This window comes from Sapajus apella, unplaced genomic scaffold (assembly GCF_009761245.1).
Source record: "Sapajus apella isolate SASKATOON/1434 unplaced genomic scaffold, GSC_monkey_1.0 scaffold49, whole genome shotgun sequence".
NCBI lineage: Eukaryota > Metazoa > Chordata > Mammalia > Primates > Cebidae > Sapajus > Sapajus apella.
In genome coordinates this window covers 8,028,969-8,044,175 of record NW_022436989.1, presented here as the reverse complement: position 1 = coordinate 8,044,175, position 15,207 = coordinate 8,028,969, and the positions used below count along the sequence as shown (strand labels likewise).

Below are 15,207 nucleotides of genomic sequence, written 5' to 3'. Positions count from 1 at the left end.
CCCCTCCCGGGCCTCCTCGGGCTGAAGCCTGACAGTGTCTTAACCCACAGTTCAGTGTTATCTGATTACTGCAATGTTCTCCCGATGGGTCTCCCTACTTCCAGCCTTAAGGCCTTCTAGTCTGTCTTCCACAATGCCTCCAGAGTTATCTTTCAAAAATCCAAGTTTACTTATGTCCGATATCTGCTTAGACACACCCAATGACCGCTCATAGCATCTGAGAAAACGTTCAGACTCCTGAGTTTGACACACGGGGTTTTCCCTTGCCATCCTCTGTCTTCAGCCTTATCACTCACGATTTCCTGTATGTTGGCTTGTTCCAGCCTTAAAAAAAAGCTTTAAAAAAAATCTTCAGGATCCTTCATATCTGCCTTATATATATTTTTCTTCTGCACGCCTACTCCCTTTTTAAAAATCTGCTTCTATTTCTTAATCTAAATATGTCTAAACTTGACTTTGTTCTAGACACTGGACTTGAGAAGACTCAATCTAGGGTGCGTTTGGGGAGCGGTAGAACATTTGCTTATATTCCTACGATAGTGGTTGAGGATCTGGGCTTTGGACCAGTTTTCCTGGGCACAAATCCCAGTTATTCCACTTTTAAATGTGGAACTGTCAAAGATAAACAAAGTCAGACATTAGTTAAAATGCTATGGACTGATTTTATATCAGTGTCAACTATTGCGCTGGGGAAGGGTCCAGTGTGAACTAAACTCAACTTTGATTTGTACAGAGGTGACCAAGCATTGTAAAGGAGAATAAAGGAATAGGGAGAAGGACGAGTGGAAGTGAAAAACTGTAACGGTTTCATTAGTGTAAATGAGATTAGACCAGGAGTGTCTGCTATCTCGCAGTTATAGGAAGTCAGTAGTCTGTGGTCTGCCAGAGATTAAGAAAGAGCAGCCCTATCCTCAGGTGAAGGCTGAAACAATCAGTAAGTTATTTTGGCAGCCTTGAGATTTCTTAGGCAGTACTTTAAAGGTGGCTAGGGTTATCTTTGGGATGCAGCCTTTAGCTGTTCAAAACTATGTTAATGTTTGCTAAAGCCTTTATAGGCCAAGGTTAAGGCCTAGTTGAGAAGAGGGCTCAGAGGAACCTGGCTAGATCTTGATCAAGGAGACAGTCTTTGTCAGAATTTAGGAAGAGCATTTTACTCTGTGTGCCTTAGTTTTCTCATCTATAAAATGGGTATAATAAGAATTCCTATCTCTACATTTTTTTAGTGGGGTTTCAATGCATTTATGTAAAACACTTTGGAGGTGCTCTGGGCACTCAAAATGTTAGCTATTTATCATTGTTGTTATAGTTGAGCAATACTCTCTTTCTTTTTTTTTTTCGTTTTTTTGAGATGGAGTCTCACTCTGTCACCCAGGCTAGAGTGGAGTGGCACAATCTTGTCTCACTGCAACCTCCACCTCCTGGGTTCAAGCAATTCTCTTGCCTCAACCTCCCGAGTAGCTGGGATTACAGGCGCACGTCACCATGCCCAGCTAATTTTTGTATTTTTAGTAGAGACGGATTTCACTATCTTGGCCAAGCTGGCCTTGAACTCCTGACCTCAGGTAATCTGCCCACCTCAGACTCCCAAAGTGCTAGGATTACAGGCCTGAGCCACCGTGCTCGGTTAATACTCCAGTTTTCAAAGTTGCTTTCATCACATAGGTGGTCCTCATTATTCATGGATTTGCATGGATTTGCAAACTCACCTACCTGCTAAAATTTACTCGAAGCCCCCAAATCATATTCATACGGTGGTTTCATGGCCAATCGCAAACCTGTGCACCATGTGGTGAGAAATTTGAGTTGCTTGATGTGCGCTTTTCCCAGCTGATGCTGACAGAGGTGAAGCTCTGCTTCTTTCGGCTCTTGTTCTGTAAATAAGAGTATTTTTGTGGCTGTGTTTTCACGCTTTTGTGCTTTTTCTTGATGGTTTCCCTGTTTGAAATTACCTCCAAGCATAGTGCTGCCATGTTGTCTAACGTTCCTACGTGCAAGAAGGCTGTGATATGCCTTGTGGCGAAAATACGTGTCAGATAAGTTTTGTTCAGGCTTGAGTGACACTGCTTTTGGCCATTGTAAATCAGAAATATATATCAAGTAGGTGTCTTTCAACAGGAACACACATTTTAACAGAGTAATACATTGGTTGACAAAAATGTGACCAGAGGCTTGCGGGAATCTAAACCTGTATTTTTTTCTAGAAGCAGCATTTCAGTATTCACTAATTTGATGTTCACAAAGACTTTGTAGGACAAAACTGTGAATAACAAGAATTGACTGTATTTTTTTACATTCTCACAATAAGGCTGGGTGTGGTGGCTCATGCCTGTAATTCTAGCACTTTGGGAGGCTGAGGTGGGAGGATCACTTGAGCCTGGGAGTTTGAGGCCAGCATTGTCATCATAGGGAGACCTGGTGTCTACCAATAATAATAATAAATTAGCTGGGCATGGTGGCATGAGCTACTCAGGAGGCTGAGGCCGGACGATTGCCTGAGCCCAGGAGGTCAAGGCTGCAGGAGCTATGATCGTGCCACTGCACTCCAGCCTGTACAACAGAATGAGATCCTGTCTTGGAAAAAAAAAAAAATTCTCACAATACCCCTTTGCAGTAGGCAGAGTGAGTGATGGTATAGCCACATTTTATGGGTTATTCAAGGTCTTTTGAGCCTAATAGAGGATTTAAAGCATGTTATGCTCAGTAGTTGGGAGCTATGAGTTTTTGAGGAAGGAAGTACCAATGAGCAAGGAAGTTTAAGGAACAATTACCTGGCAAGGGAATGTAGTATTGATAGGAAGAGGGAGAGTAGAGCCAGTTAGGAGGACCAGCTATTAAACTCTCGAAGTAATTCCAGCACTTCTCAACTACAGTGCTGATGTGATACAGGAAAAGTAGCAACCAAGAATTGAAATGATGGGTTTGGTAATCATGCCTAGGGTATAAATTGGGCTGCATGGTCTGTGAACCATCAGCATCAACTGGCAACTGGTTAGATATGCAGATTCTCAGGCCGTACCCAGAGCCACTGAACTGGAAACTGTGGAGGTGGGGCCCAGCAATCTGTGTTTTAATAATCTTCTAGGTGGTTCTGGTGCACATTGAGTTTAAGAGACAATGAAGTAGAGAAATGATCCGAAGATGTTCCCAAGCCTAGGTAGACTGCAGGACAGGCAAAGGAATATTTTGCTGGAGGATGAGATGCTTGATATTGTGAAATATACATTTGGTCTCAATTGCCATCTCCTGGCATACAACTCCTAAAATCCTTGGAATCTTCCAAGTGCTTTGTGTCTTTTTGCATGATACCATTGTCTGGTAACTTCAGGATGAGGCTGGTCCACAGAAAGACCAAGGCATAGTAAGAGAGTTGGGACTTTCTGCCCCACGCCCCCAGCCTTGGGAACTGGGAAGGGCTGAAGGTTAAGTTGATCACCAGTGGCCTAATGGCTTAATCAATCATGCCTAACTCATGAAACCTCCATTAAAACCCCCCAAATGGGTAGGGTTTTGAGAGCTTCCAGATAGCTGCTGAACACATGGTTTTCCTGGAGGGTGGTGCATTCCTCTTCCCAAGCCTCTCCCCATCCATCTCTTCATCTGTATCCTTTGTAACATCACTTCTAGTAAGTCAGCAGTAGTGTGTTTCCCTGAGTTCTGTGAGCCGCTGTAACCCATTGAACCTGAGGAAGGGGTGGGGGGATCCCGGATTTATAGCCAGTTAGTCAGAAGTTCCAGAGGCCTGGACCTGTGAGTTGCATATGAAGTGGGGGCAGTTTTGAGGACGGGCCCTCAACCTGTGGGACCTGACGCTACCTCCAGGGAGATAATGTTCGAACTTATTTGAATTAGAGGATACCCGTCTGGTGTCCATAGTAGAATTGATTGGTTGCTGGAAGGACAAAATCTTTACACAGTTTGATGACGTAGGTCACAGAAGTCCTCTGTTTTCATTGTTGAGTGAGAGAATGGGGAGAGCATTATGGTTTGGTTTGTTTCCTGTACCCTCAGATGCACTTTAAAATTTAAGGAACAGGGTGGCATAATCAAAGCAGTCACAGTGTGGAAGTGAAGCATTGATGAGGGAGAAAAACTCACGATAATCACCATAGAGATTGAAGATGCAAAAATTGATGAGCTCTCCCAGTACACAGAGAGGAGAGCAGGCTAAGTACAAAGTCTCTACTCAGCCCCCCAAAAAAATTCCAGTGAGGAAACAGAGAAAGAAATGAGGAGGAGCAGCATAAAATTACAGAAGCCAGAAGAAAAGAGTCTAAGGAGGAAGGAATGATTGATAGTCTTGGATTCCTCTTAAAGGACAGGGTTAAATCTATAGTAATTGGCAATAAACAGACCATGAGCAGTGCCGAGAGAGTAATTCCATTAGAGGGACAGGATCCAAAGGCAGCTCTGCCACTCCGGGTAAGAGTCCGAATCCACTCCATTTGATTTTCTTGAGCCTTTCTTCTTTAGGAAGATTTTTCTTTAAAAAAAAAAAAGATGTTTGAGAATAGTTGGGTGTTAATGCAAGGAAAGATTAGGAGGTAAAAAACTGAGCTGCACTTTACATCCATAGATCACTAAAGGAAAGTGGAGCTGTCATAAAATCATGCTTTTCTTCCTTGTGTTACTTGAGACAATTAAGGAATATATATTTTGTTGTTGTTGTTGTTTGTTGTTTATGAGATGGAGTCTTGCTCTGTTGCCAGGCTGGAGTGCAGTGGCGCAATCTCGGCTCACTGCAACTTACGCCTCCTGGGTTCATGCGATTCTCCTGCCCCAGCCTCCCATAGCTGGGACTACAGGTCCATGCCATCACACCCAATTTTTGTAATTTTAGTAGAGATGGGGATTCACCATGTTTGCCAGGATGGCCTCTATCTCCTGACCTCATGATCTGCCCACCTCGGCCTCCCAAATTGTTGGGATTACGGATCTGAGCCACCTCACCCAGCCTAGGCATAGATTGCTTTAGAGTATGGTCCAGAACCTTCCCACAACTCTAGCTCAAATAAGAAGAAAGAAAATTCTGAATATGTGAGCAGAAACCAAAAAGTCTGGTTCTTTTTGTTGTTTATCTCCCTTTTTATCCGGCTTGCTCCCCCAAATGTTTATTACCTCCACTGTGTGTATTCACTAACAATCATGACTTTAACCTTTCCATCTTACCAGCTGCTATGCTAAAGGGATGTTAAAAGTAATAGAGTCAATTATGCTTTCTGACTTATGCCTCTCCTTTCCACACCCCATTTATCATTCATCAGTGAAGGAGTGGAAAGAGATCTGCCATCTCCATTTCAGTTTAGAAATATTGTAATTTCAGTAATTCATCATGTATTTCATAATACGGATTCTAGAGATGCCATCTCAGCTCAGCGTGTGAGGCTCTTTCCCATAATATGCTCTATTTTAAGAAGCCCTGGGCAAGTTATTTACCATTTACCATCTGTTCTAATATTCTTTTCTCTCCTGAAATTTCCCTTTCAAACTTAAAATTGCTCGTTTTTTAGTTTTGTGCAAAATCATATCTATATAACACCTGGTTTCTTTCCCTGTGGGATCATATGTAGCAGATGTTAGCATATTATAATCTGGAATGCCATTGGTTTGTTCCAAAACTATAATGTTTCTGAATTTAGAACATGAGAAGTAGAGCATTTATATGATTCTGTAAAGAGTAGAATTCCTATTTTACAGACGTCTAGGAGTATCCTAACTGGCCAGTAATGTTGCCTTAGAATTTAGCAGAATTTGAAAATCTAAATATGGTAGGAAATGAATTATATATGTCATGTTAAAATTTATAAAACAAATTACTACAGTGTTAACTTACTAATAAGCAGCTTTTAAATTCTAGGCTTTAAAAGTATCCTGCTTACATAATAAACATAATAAAGTTTCAAAGATGAGCAAATTAACTTTTCAGCAAAAGCTTTACTTGAGTGTATCTTGGCTTCTTTTTTGACAGTTACAACCTTAATGTTGCAGTAATGTTTTCTTTTTCTGGGAATCAGATAATCTTCTGTTTGGAAAAATATTTTTGGTGAACATTTTATTTTTTAATGGAAACTTGTATTTTGTGATATGCAAGTGTTCAAACAATTTATAAGAACTAACCATCACCACCCACATATAAGATTATACAGGAATGGAGGAATTTTGGCTGACTTACTGTATATAATTATTGAGCCAAAGTGGATGGCAGACTGTACCACTTATGATTTAGGGTTTGGAAACAGTATTTGAAAGTACAATAATCTCAAAATTGGTGATATAGAAAGTACATTATTTATTGTATGGACTAACAAAAAGATAGATGCAACCTCCATCTATAAGGATGCACCCGTTATATAAGTTCTGTATAAAATCGCCAAGGTCACTTTTTCCTTTTTCTTTTTTTGCAACAAAATTTATTTAAATCTTTTTTCAAGTTTAAAGTAAGCACATCAAAGATTTTATTCAACTTGTTAATTATTGAGAGAGCAAGCAGGATGTTAAGCCAGTCCAAAGAGCCTTTGGGAAGTTGGGTGTGTAAAGAGGTGATTTCCTAGATTGTTGCGTTAAATTTGAACAAAACAAAGCAAAAAGCTGGTTAATATCAGACAAAGCTATCGCCATATCATTGGGCTTATCCATTTCATGGGCTAGAAATGATTTGTATTTTACTGGACTAAATCTACAATCTAAATGCTGCCTCTGTAAAATTATAAAATAGCCAATAAGTAGAAAATCAAACCTAGCACTGTACTGAACAAAAGCCTCTCATGTCTCTTTTCAAGTTTGGGATAATATTTTGATAGCCTCAATGTTTTCATATTACTTAAAGCTCTTTTGGACTTATTTAGAATAGACTTTTAGCATATGTCAGTCTTGTGTATGCATAAAAAATACACTAAATAGAGAATTCTGCGTATGTACATTCAAAATCTTATAATTTATTTTTCAACTCAGAGTCATTAATACTTAAATTTTTTGATAGGGAAACCCATTAGCCTTTGGTAAGCTGTTGCACAATCACTGGAAATGCTGAGTGAGACTCTATCTGAAAAGTGTGGAAGCCTGAAGATAATGAAAAGTGCATTTCTCCATTGTCAAGTCCTTTGAGAATCTGATAGGCTCTATCTAGCTGCACCCTGAAGAGACAAGATTAAGGTCCAGACACTGGACACAGAGGAACAGGCTCCTAACTCGAGGGCTTTCCACGGACAACAGAGCTCCTGGCAGTCTCTTTGAGACGACATCTCGGCTGTGTCAGGGGTGGGCCCTGCAGAGCTTCATCCACTTTGTGTGCGTCCTGAGAGTAGAGTGCTTGCTTCAATGGCAAGAAAAATGTATGGCCTTTTTTCCTGATAATTACTAATATCTGCCATGTAAATTTCTTTATAAATCCCTGAAAGAAAATAACCTGTATTAGAAATCAGTTCTTACTTCTGACCAGCAATGCAACTTTCTCTAGACAGCTCTACAGAAAATATCTCAGCTGACTCTCTGAATTGGTACTCGCTGAGAGCCAGCCGGCCCTTGACTGATAGCCATAGATAAGGAAAGCCAGATAAGATTCTTTGAAGACTTAGCTAAATTCAGAGCCAAAATTCTACATACATTTGGCTACTCTGTAGTAGTGGATGGCCTGCCTTATTTAACAGGCTAGTCGGTTAAGATTTGAGATGCATTTCATTGCTCTGCTTGTGTGGAATAGAAAAGGGAGACTGTAACATTAATGCAGGGCCGGGATTTTACGGTGCAGGTAAGGACAGGTCATAAAGAGAATGAAGATTCTAGCAAGTTGGTTTTCTGTTCTCTCTATAATGGGAATAATGTAAGAAGCAGATAGTTGGTCGCCCCAAACTCTTGTTCCATGTCCGCTTCTATACAAATGATCTGGCTGGGCGCAGTGGCACACACCTGTAATCCCAGCACTTTGGGAGGCCGAGGTGGGTGGATCACAAGGTCAGGAGATCAAGACTGTCCTGGCTAACACAGTGAAATCCCATCTCTACTAAAAATACACACACACACACACACACACACTCTCTCTCTCTCTCTCTCTCTCTCTCTCTCTCTCTCTCTCTCTTATCCAGTCATGGTGGCATGTGCCTGTAGTCCCAGCTACTCGAAAGGCTGAGGTAGGAGAATTGCTTGAACCAGGGAGGCAGAGGTTGCAGTGACCTGCGATCAGGCAACAGAGCGAGACTCCGTTTCTGAAATAATCAGATAACAAACAAATCAGTACAAAAAGTCCTGTTCATAAACATTCTAGTCTTTTGTCTTTGCAGTCTTGATTATCACCGTCATGAATTTTTTGACACTTCCATCTTCCTGGCACCACAAGGCTAGCAATGCTGTATATTTTTAAAGATTCAGATTTGAAATTTTGTCCTCTTATTGCTACTTTCTCTGCCATTTCTTAGCTCCTGTTCTTACTGTATCTTACATTTTAAAACCTTTGAAGCTTATGGGGTATATCAGTTCCTTCTTATCTCAACTTTTTATTACCTAAGTGCCTCAGTTACCACTTTATTTCAAAAATGAATAAAATACATAACAGAACAATAAATACTAATAAATTGATCATTTATGAAATTAGATCCAACCCCAAATCCCTCTCCTTTTAACACAGACCATGTTATTATCCACCATGATTTAGCTTTGCCAGGGTCAGTTTATCAATGATTTTTGGATGTTTTAAACCACATGATACAAATACAGTATAAAGTAAAGTTGTTACTCTTGCAGAAGTTGGAGTTTCTTGAAGTCAGAGAAGGTGATGGTGGAGTACTTGAATCACATGAACTATAATTGATTAATGAGCACCTTGTAGAGTTAGTTAATACAGTAAAAATGATGTGACAGATGTGTTTAAATGAATTTGCATATTAGGATTGTCAGAGGTCATTGGGGGAAATTAATGAGGTTCTCACATACAACAAAAAAGGACCATCTTTTCAAAAAAGGTGATATGTCATACATCATGGCACCATACACTTTTGTTAGAAAATTAGCACTGAAAATAATTTTAAGAATTTGTGTATCTTTCCATTATGATAATTGTTTTGAAGTAAAGTGACATACTTGCTTAATTTTTAATTTCTTTTTTAAGGAAAAAAGGTGGATTTAAAAAAATAATTTATTCTGAAATATTGGTACCTGGGTATATCAGTCAGGCCTTTGGCAGGAACCAGAAACTATGCTAGCTGTATGAAACAAAAATGTTTACTATGAAATTAGGTATTTTTTGGAAAGTTTGGAAGATTTGAAGGGTCTATGTCTAAGGTGACACTTTTCAAAGAAACCAAAAATAATTGGATTATTATCAGGGGAGTTAAAACTTTTGAGGCCACTGTTGCAAATTGGAAAGTGGACATTTGAATGTTGTTGAAAAGAAGCTTTGTTTTCAGATCTTACTTGCTAATAGAGCATTCCCGACACAGGAATATGATCCTTACTTCATTCTACTTTCTAATTCTTTGTGTGGCTACATCTCATTAGATGAATCTAGCTGTAAGGGAGTCCATAAATGTAGTTTTTCTTCCCATTTCTGTAAACAGGAAGAGGGGGTTGGAGATTGGGAGAGACAGTCCAAAGTAACGGAAAGAAAACTTAAGTGGATTCTACCTAAGAGATCTTTTTCTGGTACTGGGTATCATGTGTAAGGATGTGTTTACATTTTTGACTGGCTATGTCAATTAGAAGAGTTAAAAAAAAATCCCAGGACTCTTCCCAGTCACTAGTATTATGACCTTTGTTACCACTGACTTTGCGTGCCACATGGGACTAGCTGGCCTGTGATGTGGGGCAGAAATCCATGTAGAAAGAGGTGTGATCGTTGTTACCGCTCTAGCCCATTATTGGATCCTTTTCTTTGTATTACTATTGTTATTTATATACTTTTAGAGACACAGTCTCACTCTGTCACCAGGCTGGACTCCTAAGCTCAAGTGCTTTTCCAGCCTCAGCCTCCCAAGTAGCTAGGACTACAGGCACACGGCACCACACCTGGCTATTTTTTTTTTTTTTTTTTCATTTTTGTAGAGATGAGGTCTTGTTATGTTGCCCAGGCTGGTCTCAAACTCCTGGCTTCTAATGATCCTCCCACTTCAGCTTCGGAAGGAGCTGAGATTACAGGCATGAACACTGTGCCTGTGTGTGTGTGTTTATACAATAATATCCTTAATTTTTATGCTATTTTCATTATATTCCAATTTATGATGAAAAAGAACTGGCCAAGGTAATAACATTTACAAACTGAATTTTGGAAAACTCCTGAATCTACTTACATGCTATTTATCAACTAACCTTTTTATATGATCATCATTCATGGGAAAAAGGAAACCCTAGTCACGTACCAGCATAACTCAAGAAATACTTTCTAATAATTAAAGGTCACCTTTAAGAGTATGCTGAAAAAAAAAATGAAAATGATCTGTGCATTTTACTAATCCAGTGTAACAAATACTAGTTGTACTCCTTATTACGATAAATTTGGGTGCTGGTTTTTTGGCTTCGGGTTTCTTCTGGTACTTAACTAGCATCATACATTTGCAGAGTGGAATTAAGTATAGTGGCCATACAGGTTGTTAAAATGTTTATGTTCCATTGTGGAAGACAGTGTGGTGATTCCTAGACCTAGAACCAGGAATACCCTTTGATCCAGGAATCCCATTACTGGATGTATACCCAGAGGAATATAAATCATTCTTTTATAAAGATAGATTCACACATATGTTCATTGCAGCACTAGTCATAATAGTAAAGACATGGAATCAACCCAATTGCCCATCAGTGATAGACTGTATAAGGAAAATGTGGTACATATACACTATGGAGTACTATGCAGCCACAAAAAGGAATGATGTCATGTTCTTTGCAGGGACATGAATGGAGCTGGAAGCCATTATCCTCAGCAGACTAACACAGGAACAGAAAATCAAACACACCATGTTCTCACCTATAAGTGAGAGATGAACAATGAGAACACATGGACACAGAGGGAGAACAAGGGACTCTGGGTCCTGTTAGGAAGGTGAGGGGAGGGAGAGCATCAGCATAAGTAGCTAATGCAAGCAGGGCATAATACCTGGGTGATGGGTTGACAGGTGCAGCAAACCACCACGCCACATGTTAACCTACATAACAAACCTGCATGTCCTGCACATGTATCCCAGGACCTAAAATAAAATTAAATAATAAAAAAATGGTTATGTTGTTTTTCACTATGGGCTACTTAAAAACTATATGGCAATATAGTTTTTTCCAAACTGTGCATTACAAATATTTTAGTCTTTTGTGTAGCCATTGGTAAAAAATCATGAGCTTTTAAGGGGTGAGTGTGTGTGTATGTGCATGTATATATGCCTTAATAACATATAAATTCTCAAATATTTTGCCTATTTAAAGTATGTTGCATTCCTTTATTAGTTGAAAAGTAAATTATTTTTCATTTCCCTGTCATAGTAAGGGCTATTTCTTTTTTTAACAATAGAAAATCAAGGAAATAAACCCAACCCTTTTAGGGGTTGTGTCTCTAAATTACCGGTTGTCTTCAGCTGTCAGGAAACATCCTGATTGACCTTTAGCAAATTAAACGTTGTAGCAAAAGACACAGTTTCCAAGGAAGAAGTAATGGAGGTTAGAATTAAGACTATTAAATTTAGCTGGGTGCCTTGGTGTGTGCCTGTAGTCCTAGCTACTCAGGGAGCTCAGCTGGGAGGGTCGCTTAAGCCCAGGAGCTCGAGGCCAGCCAGCCTGGGCAATGTAGCAAGACTCTGTTGCAAAAAAAAAAAAAAAAAAAAAAGAAAGAAAGAAAAAAAAAGGAAAGACTATTGAGTTTACATTTCCAGGCTATAGGTGGTGGCTCATGCCTGTAATCCCAGCTGCTCGGGAGGCTGAGGCAGGAGAATCACTTGAACCTGGGTGGCAGAGGTTGCAGTGAGCCAAGATCGCACCATTGCACTCCAGCATGGGCAACAAGAGTGAAATTCCATCTCAAAAAAAAAAAATTACGTTTCCTTATGGATATAGGGAAAAAAAGGTAGCTCTAAAGATTTTTATCACATCTATCATAGCACCAAAAATGCCTCATTTGTAGTAAATACTCTTTTCTGTCTTGTCCATCTGCATTTTTTCCATTGCAAATGGGTTGGATATCTGTTGAGATTTAATAAAGGAGGTGTTTGCTTTTCACTTTGTGCAGATTTTTCTTGGATCCAGAGTTTAACCTTAGCAAGGAGGGTAGGGGTATAGTTTTATACTTAATATTTATATTGCCTGTTAATTATTCTTCCACAATATGTAAAAATCAAGTCTAGAGTATAAGTCTCAGCCTCCCAGGTGCTTGAGAAGTGTGTGCATGTGGACCTATGGCTCTTTACCATGGCCTATGGGATCATCTGGAACACTCTGGAACACTGTGGAGTGTTCCAGGAAACCCTGGAACACTCTGAAGAAATAGTTCTCAGCACAAGAAGTCTCTCATCCTCTCTTTCCCTTTCATTCCAGCCTTGAGTGAGCAAAGCCACATCTGTATGAGCAGGTGTCTGATGCTGGAGTTTCCACAAGTCTGGGGCTTGTCTTCCTATTTGCGTTTGTCTTCCTTTCTCTTTATTCATTCCTCCTTCCTCTCTTTTCATCTGTTATTCATATTAAATTTACCCTTAACAAGGGAATGCCCTTCTTTCTACTCAAATTTTTTTTTTTCTTGAAGAGTTCCTGGTCGATTGTGTGTTTTTAGAAAGGAAGACAACACTTAGATGTCAAAGTGCCCCATATGTTAGCCGGTTGTTACCAACCTGCCTGTCTCTTTCTTTTCTTTCTTTCTCTCTCTCTCTGTCTCTCATTCCTCCCTCCCTCCCTCTCTCTTTCTTCCCCTCCCCTCCCCTCCTCTTTCTTTCTTTTCTTTCCTTTCTTCCTTCCCTTTCATTTTTCTCTTCTTTTCTTTTCTCACTGTCACACTCTGTTGCCCAGGCTGGAGTGTAGCATACTGGCGTGTGACCATAGTTTGCTGCAACCTTGGACTACAGGGCTCAAGCTGTCCTTCTGCCTCAGCCTCTCAGGTAGCTGAGACTTATAGGCATGTGCCAGTGTGCTTGGCTAAGTTTTACATTTTTAGTAGATATGTAGTCTTGCTATGTTGCTCAGGCTGGTCTTTAACTCCTCCTCTTAAGTGATCCTCCCACCTCAGCCTCACAAAGTGCTGGGATTACAGGCGTGAACCACCATGTCTGGCCATTAGCCGTCTTTATAAATTGTGGAGAACTATCTATTATCACTTCCTGAAATACCATCAGTAAAATATTAAAGGTCTAGTAAATGTGATATAAGCAGTATGGCACATGCTCATAGGGTATTTGCCTATGCCCATATGGATGCCAAAAATATTTTATATATTCTTACGGAAGACTCATTCAGTGATCACTTTTAAAAAGGAGTGACTGCCTTTAAAATTCAGGGTTACCTTTGAAATGTTTTCAGGGAAAATCCTAATAGCAAATGTTCCTAGACTGGAAATAAGGCTATTTCAGAAATAAACTGGTTTGGCTGGGCATGGTGGCTCACGCCTGTAATCCCAGCACTTTGGGAGGCTGAGACGGGTAGATCATGAGGTCGGGAGTTCGAGACCAGCCTGGCTAAGATGGTGAAACTCCGTCTCTACTAAAATTACAAAAAAATTTAGCCAGGTGTGGTGGTAGGCGCCTATAATCCCAGCTACTCAGGAGGCTGAGGCAGAAGAATTGCTTGAACCTGGGGAGTGGAGGTTGCAATGAGCCAAGATCGCACCACTGCACTCTAGCCTGGGTGGTAGAGGAAGACCCAGTCAAAAAAAAAAAAAAAAAAAAAAAAAGGAAATAGGAAGGAAGGAAGGAAGGGAGGGAAACTCAGAATTTTCTTCCCTACTTCCCTATTCCCTATTATATGACTCAGAATTTTCTTTCTTATTCTTTGTGGTCTATTTGTTCTCAATGATATCATTTGAAAATAAGACAGATAAGGACTTAGGATCCTGTGATAAGTAACGTGTGTAAACCACTTTAACTCTCAGGGTACAAGCCAGAGGACACACAGAAATATCAACACCATCTTTCTGTAGAGGGACCTTTCTGGAAGTATGACAACAAACAGGATTTTGCTTAATTTTTTGATATTTGGATTTTCCTTGTTTTATACTTAACTATGTCCTTGTTACCCTTCAGGAAGTTATTGACATGAAGTCTGAGGGACAGGCCACTGTAATTCAGCAGCTGGAACAGACCATTGAGGATCTGAGAACCAAAATAGCTGAACTAGAGAGGCAGTATCCTGCCCCGGACACAGAGGGGGCCAGCGGTCGCCAAGGGCTTGAGAATGGAGTGACGGCCTCCGGAGATGTCTGTCTCGAAGCTCTCAGGTTAGAAGAAAAGGAAGTTCGGCATCAAAGGATTTTAGAGGCAAAATCGATACAGACTTCCCCGACAGAAGAGGGCGGGGTACTGACACTGCCTCCTGTGGATGCGCAGCCGGGGGGTCCTCCCTGCTCCCCTGGGGCTGAAAGAGGACCTCAGACAAAGTTCTGTTCAGAGATTTCTTTGATTGTGTCTCCAAGGCGAATATCAGTCCAGCTCGACAGCCATCAGTCCGCACAGAGCACCTCACAGCCTCCACAACCTCCATCCCTTCTGTGGTCTGATGGTCAAGGACAGCCTGGGTCACAGCCGCCCCATTCCTCTCTCTCTACCGAGTTTGAAACCAGCCATGAACACTCTGTTTCCTCTGCCTTTAAAAACAGCAGTAACATCCCATCTCCACCACCTCTGCCTTGCACAGAGTCCTCCGGCTCCATGCCTGGCCTGGGCATGGTGCCTCCCGCCCCTCCCCCTCTCCCTGGCATGACAGCACCTACTTTGCCCAGTACAGGCATTCCCCCACCTCCCCCTCTGCCGGGTACAGAAATGCTGCCACCGCCTCCCCCTCCTCTTCCTGGAGTGGGCATACCTCCCCCGCCCCCACTTCCTGGAGTGGGAATACCTCCTCCTCCCCCTCTACCCGGAACGGGAATACCCCCTCCTCCCCCTCTACCCGGAATGGGACTACCTCCCACTCCCCCACTTCCTGGAGTGGGCATACCCCCTCCTTCCTCTCTACCAGGAATGGGAATACCTCCTCCGCCGCCTCTACCCGGAGTGGGAATACCTCCCCCTCCCCCACTTCCAGGAGGAATACCCCCTCCGCCCCCTC

The 15,207-nt window shown here is 41.1% G+C and overlaps 1 protein-coding gene across 1 annotated transcript in view; it reads left to right on the top strand.

Moving 5' to 3' along the window:
* FMN2 (formin 2) overlaps positions 1–15,207 on the top strand; it is a 378,526-nt gene that overhangs the window by 100,822 nt on the left and 262,497 nt on the right. The window contains 2 exon segments of the mRNA XM_032242253.1: positions 14,187–15,204; position 15,207. The exon segment at position 15,207 is cut by the window's right edge and continues 615 nt beyond it. Coding sequence (XP_032098144.1) covers positions 14,187–15,204; position 15,207 — 1,019 coding nt within the window.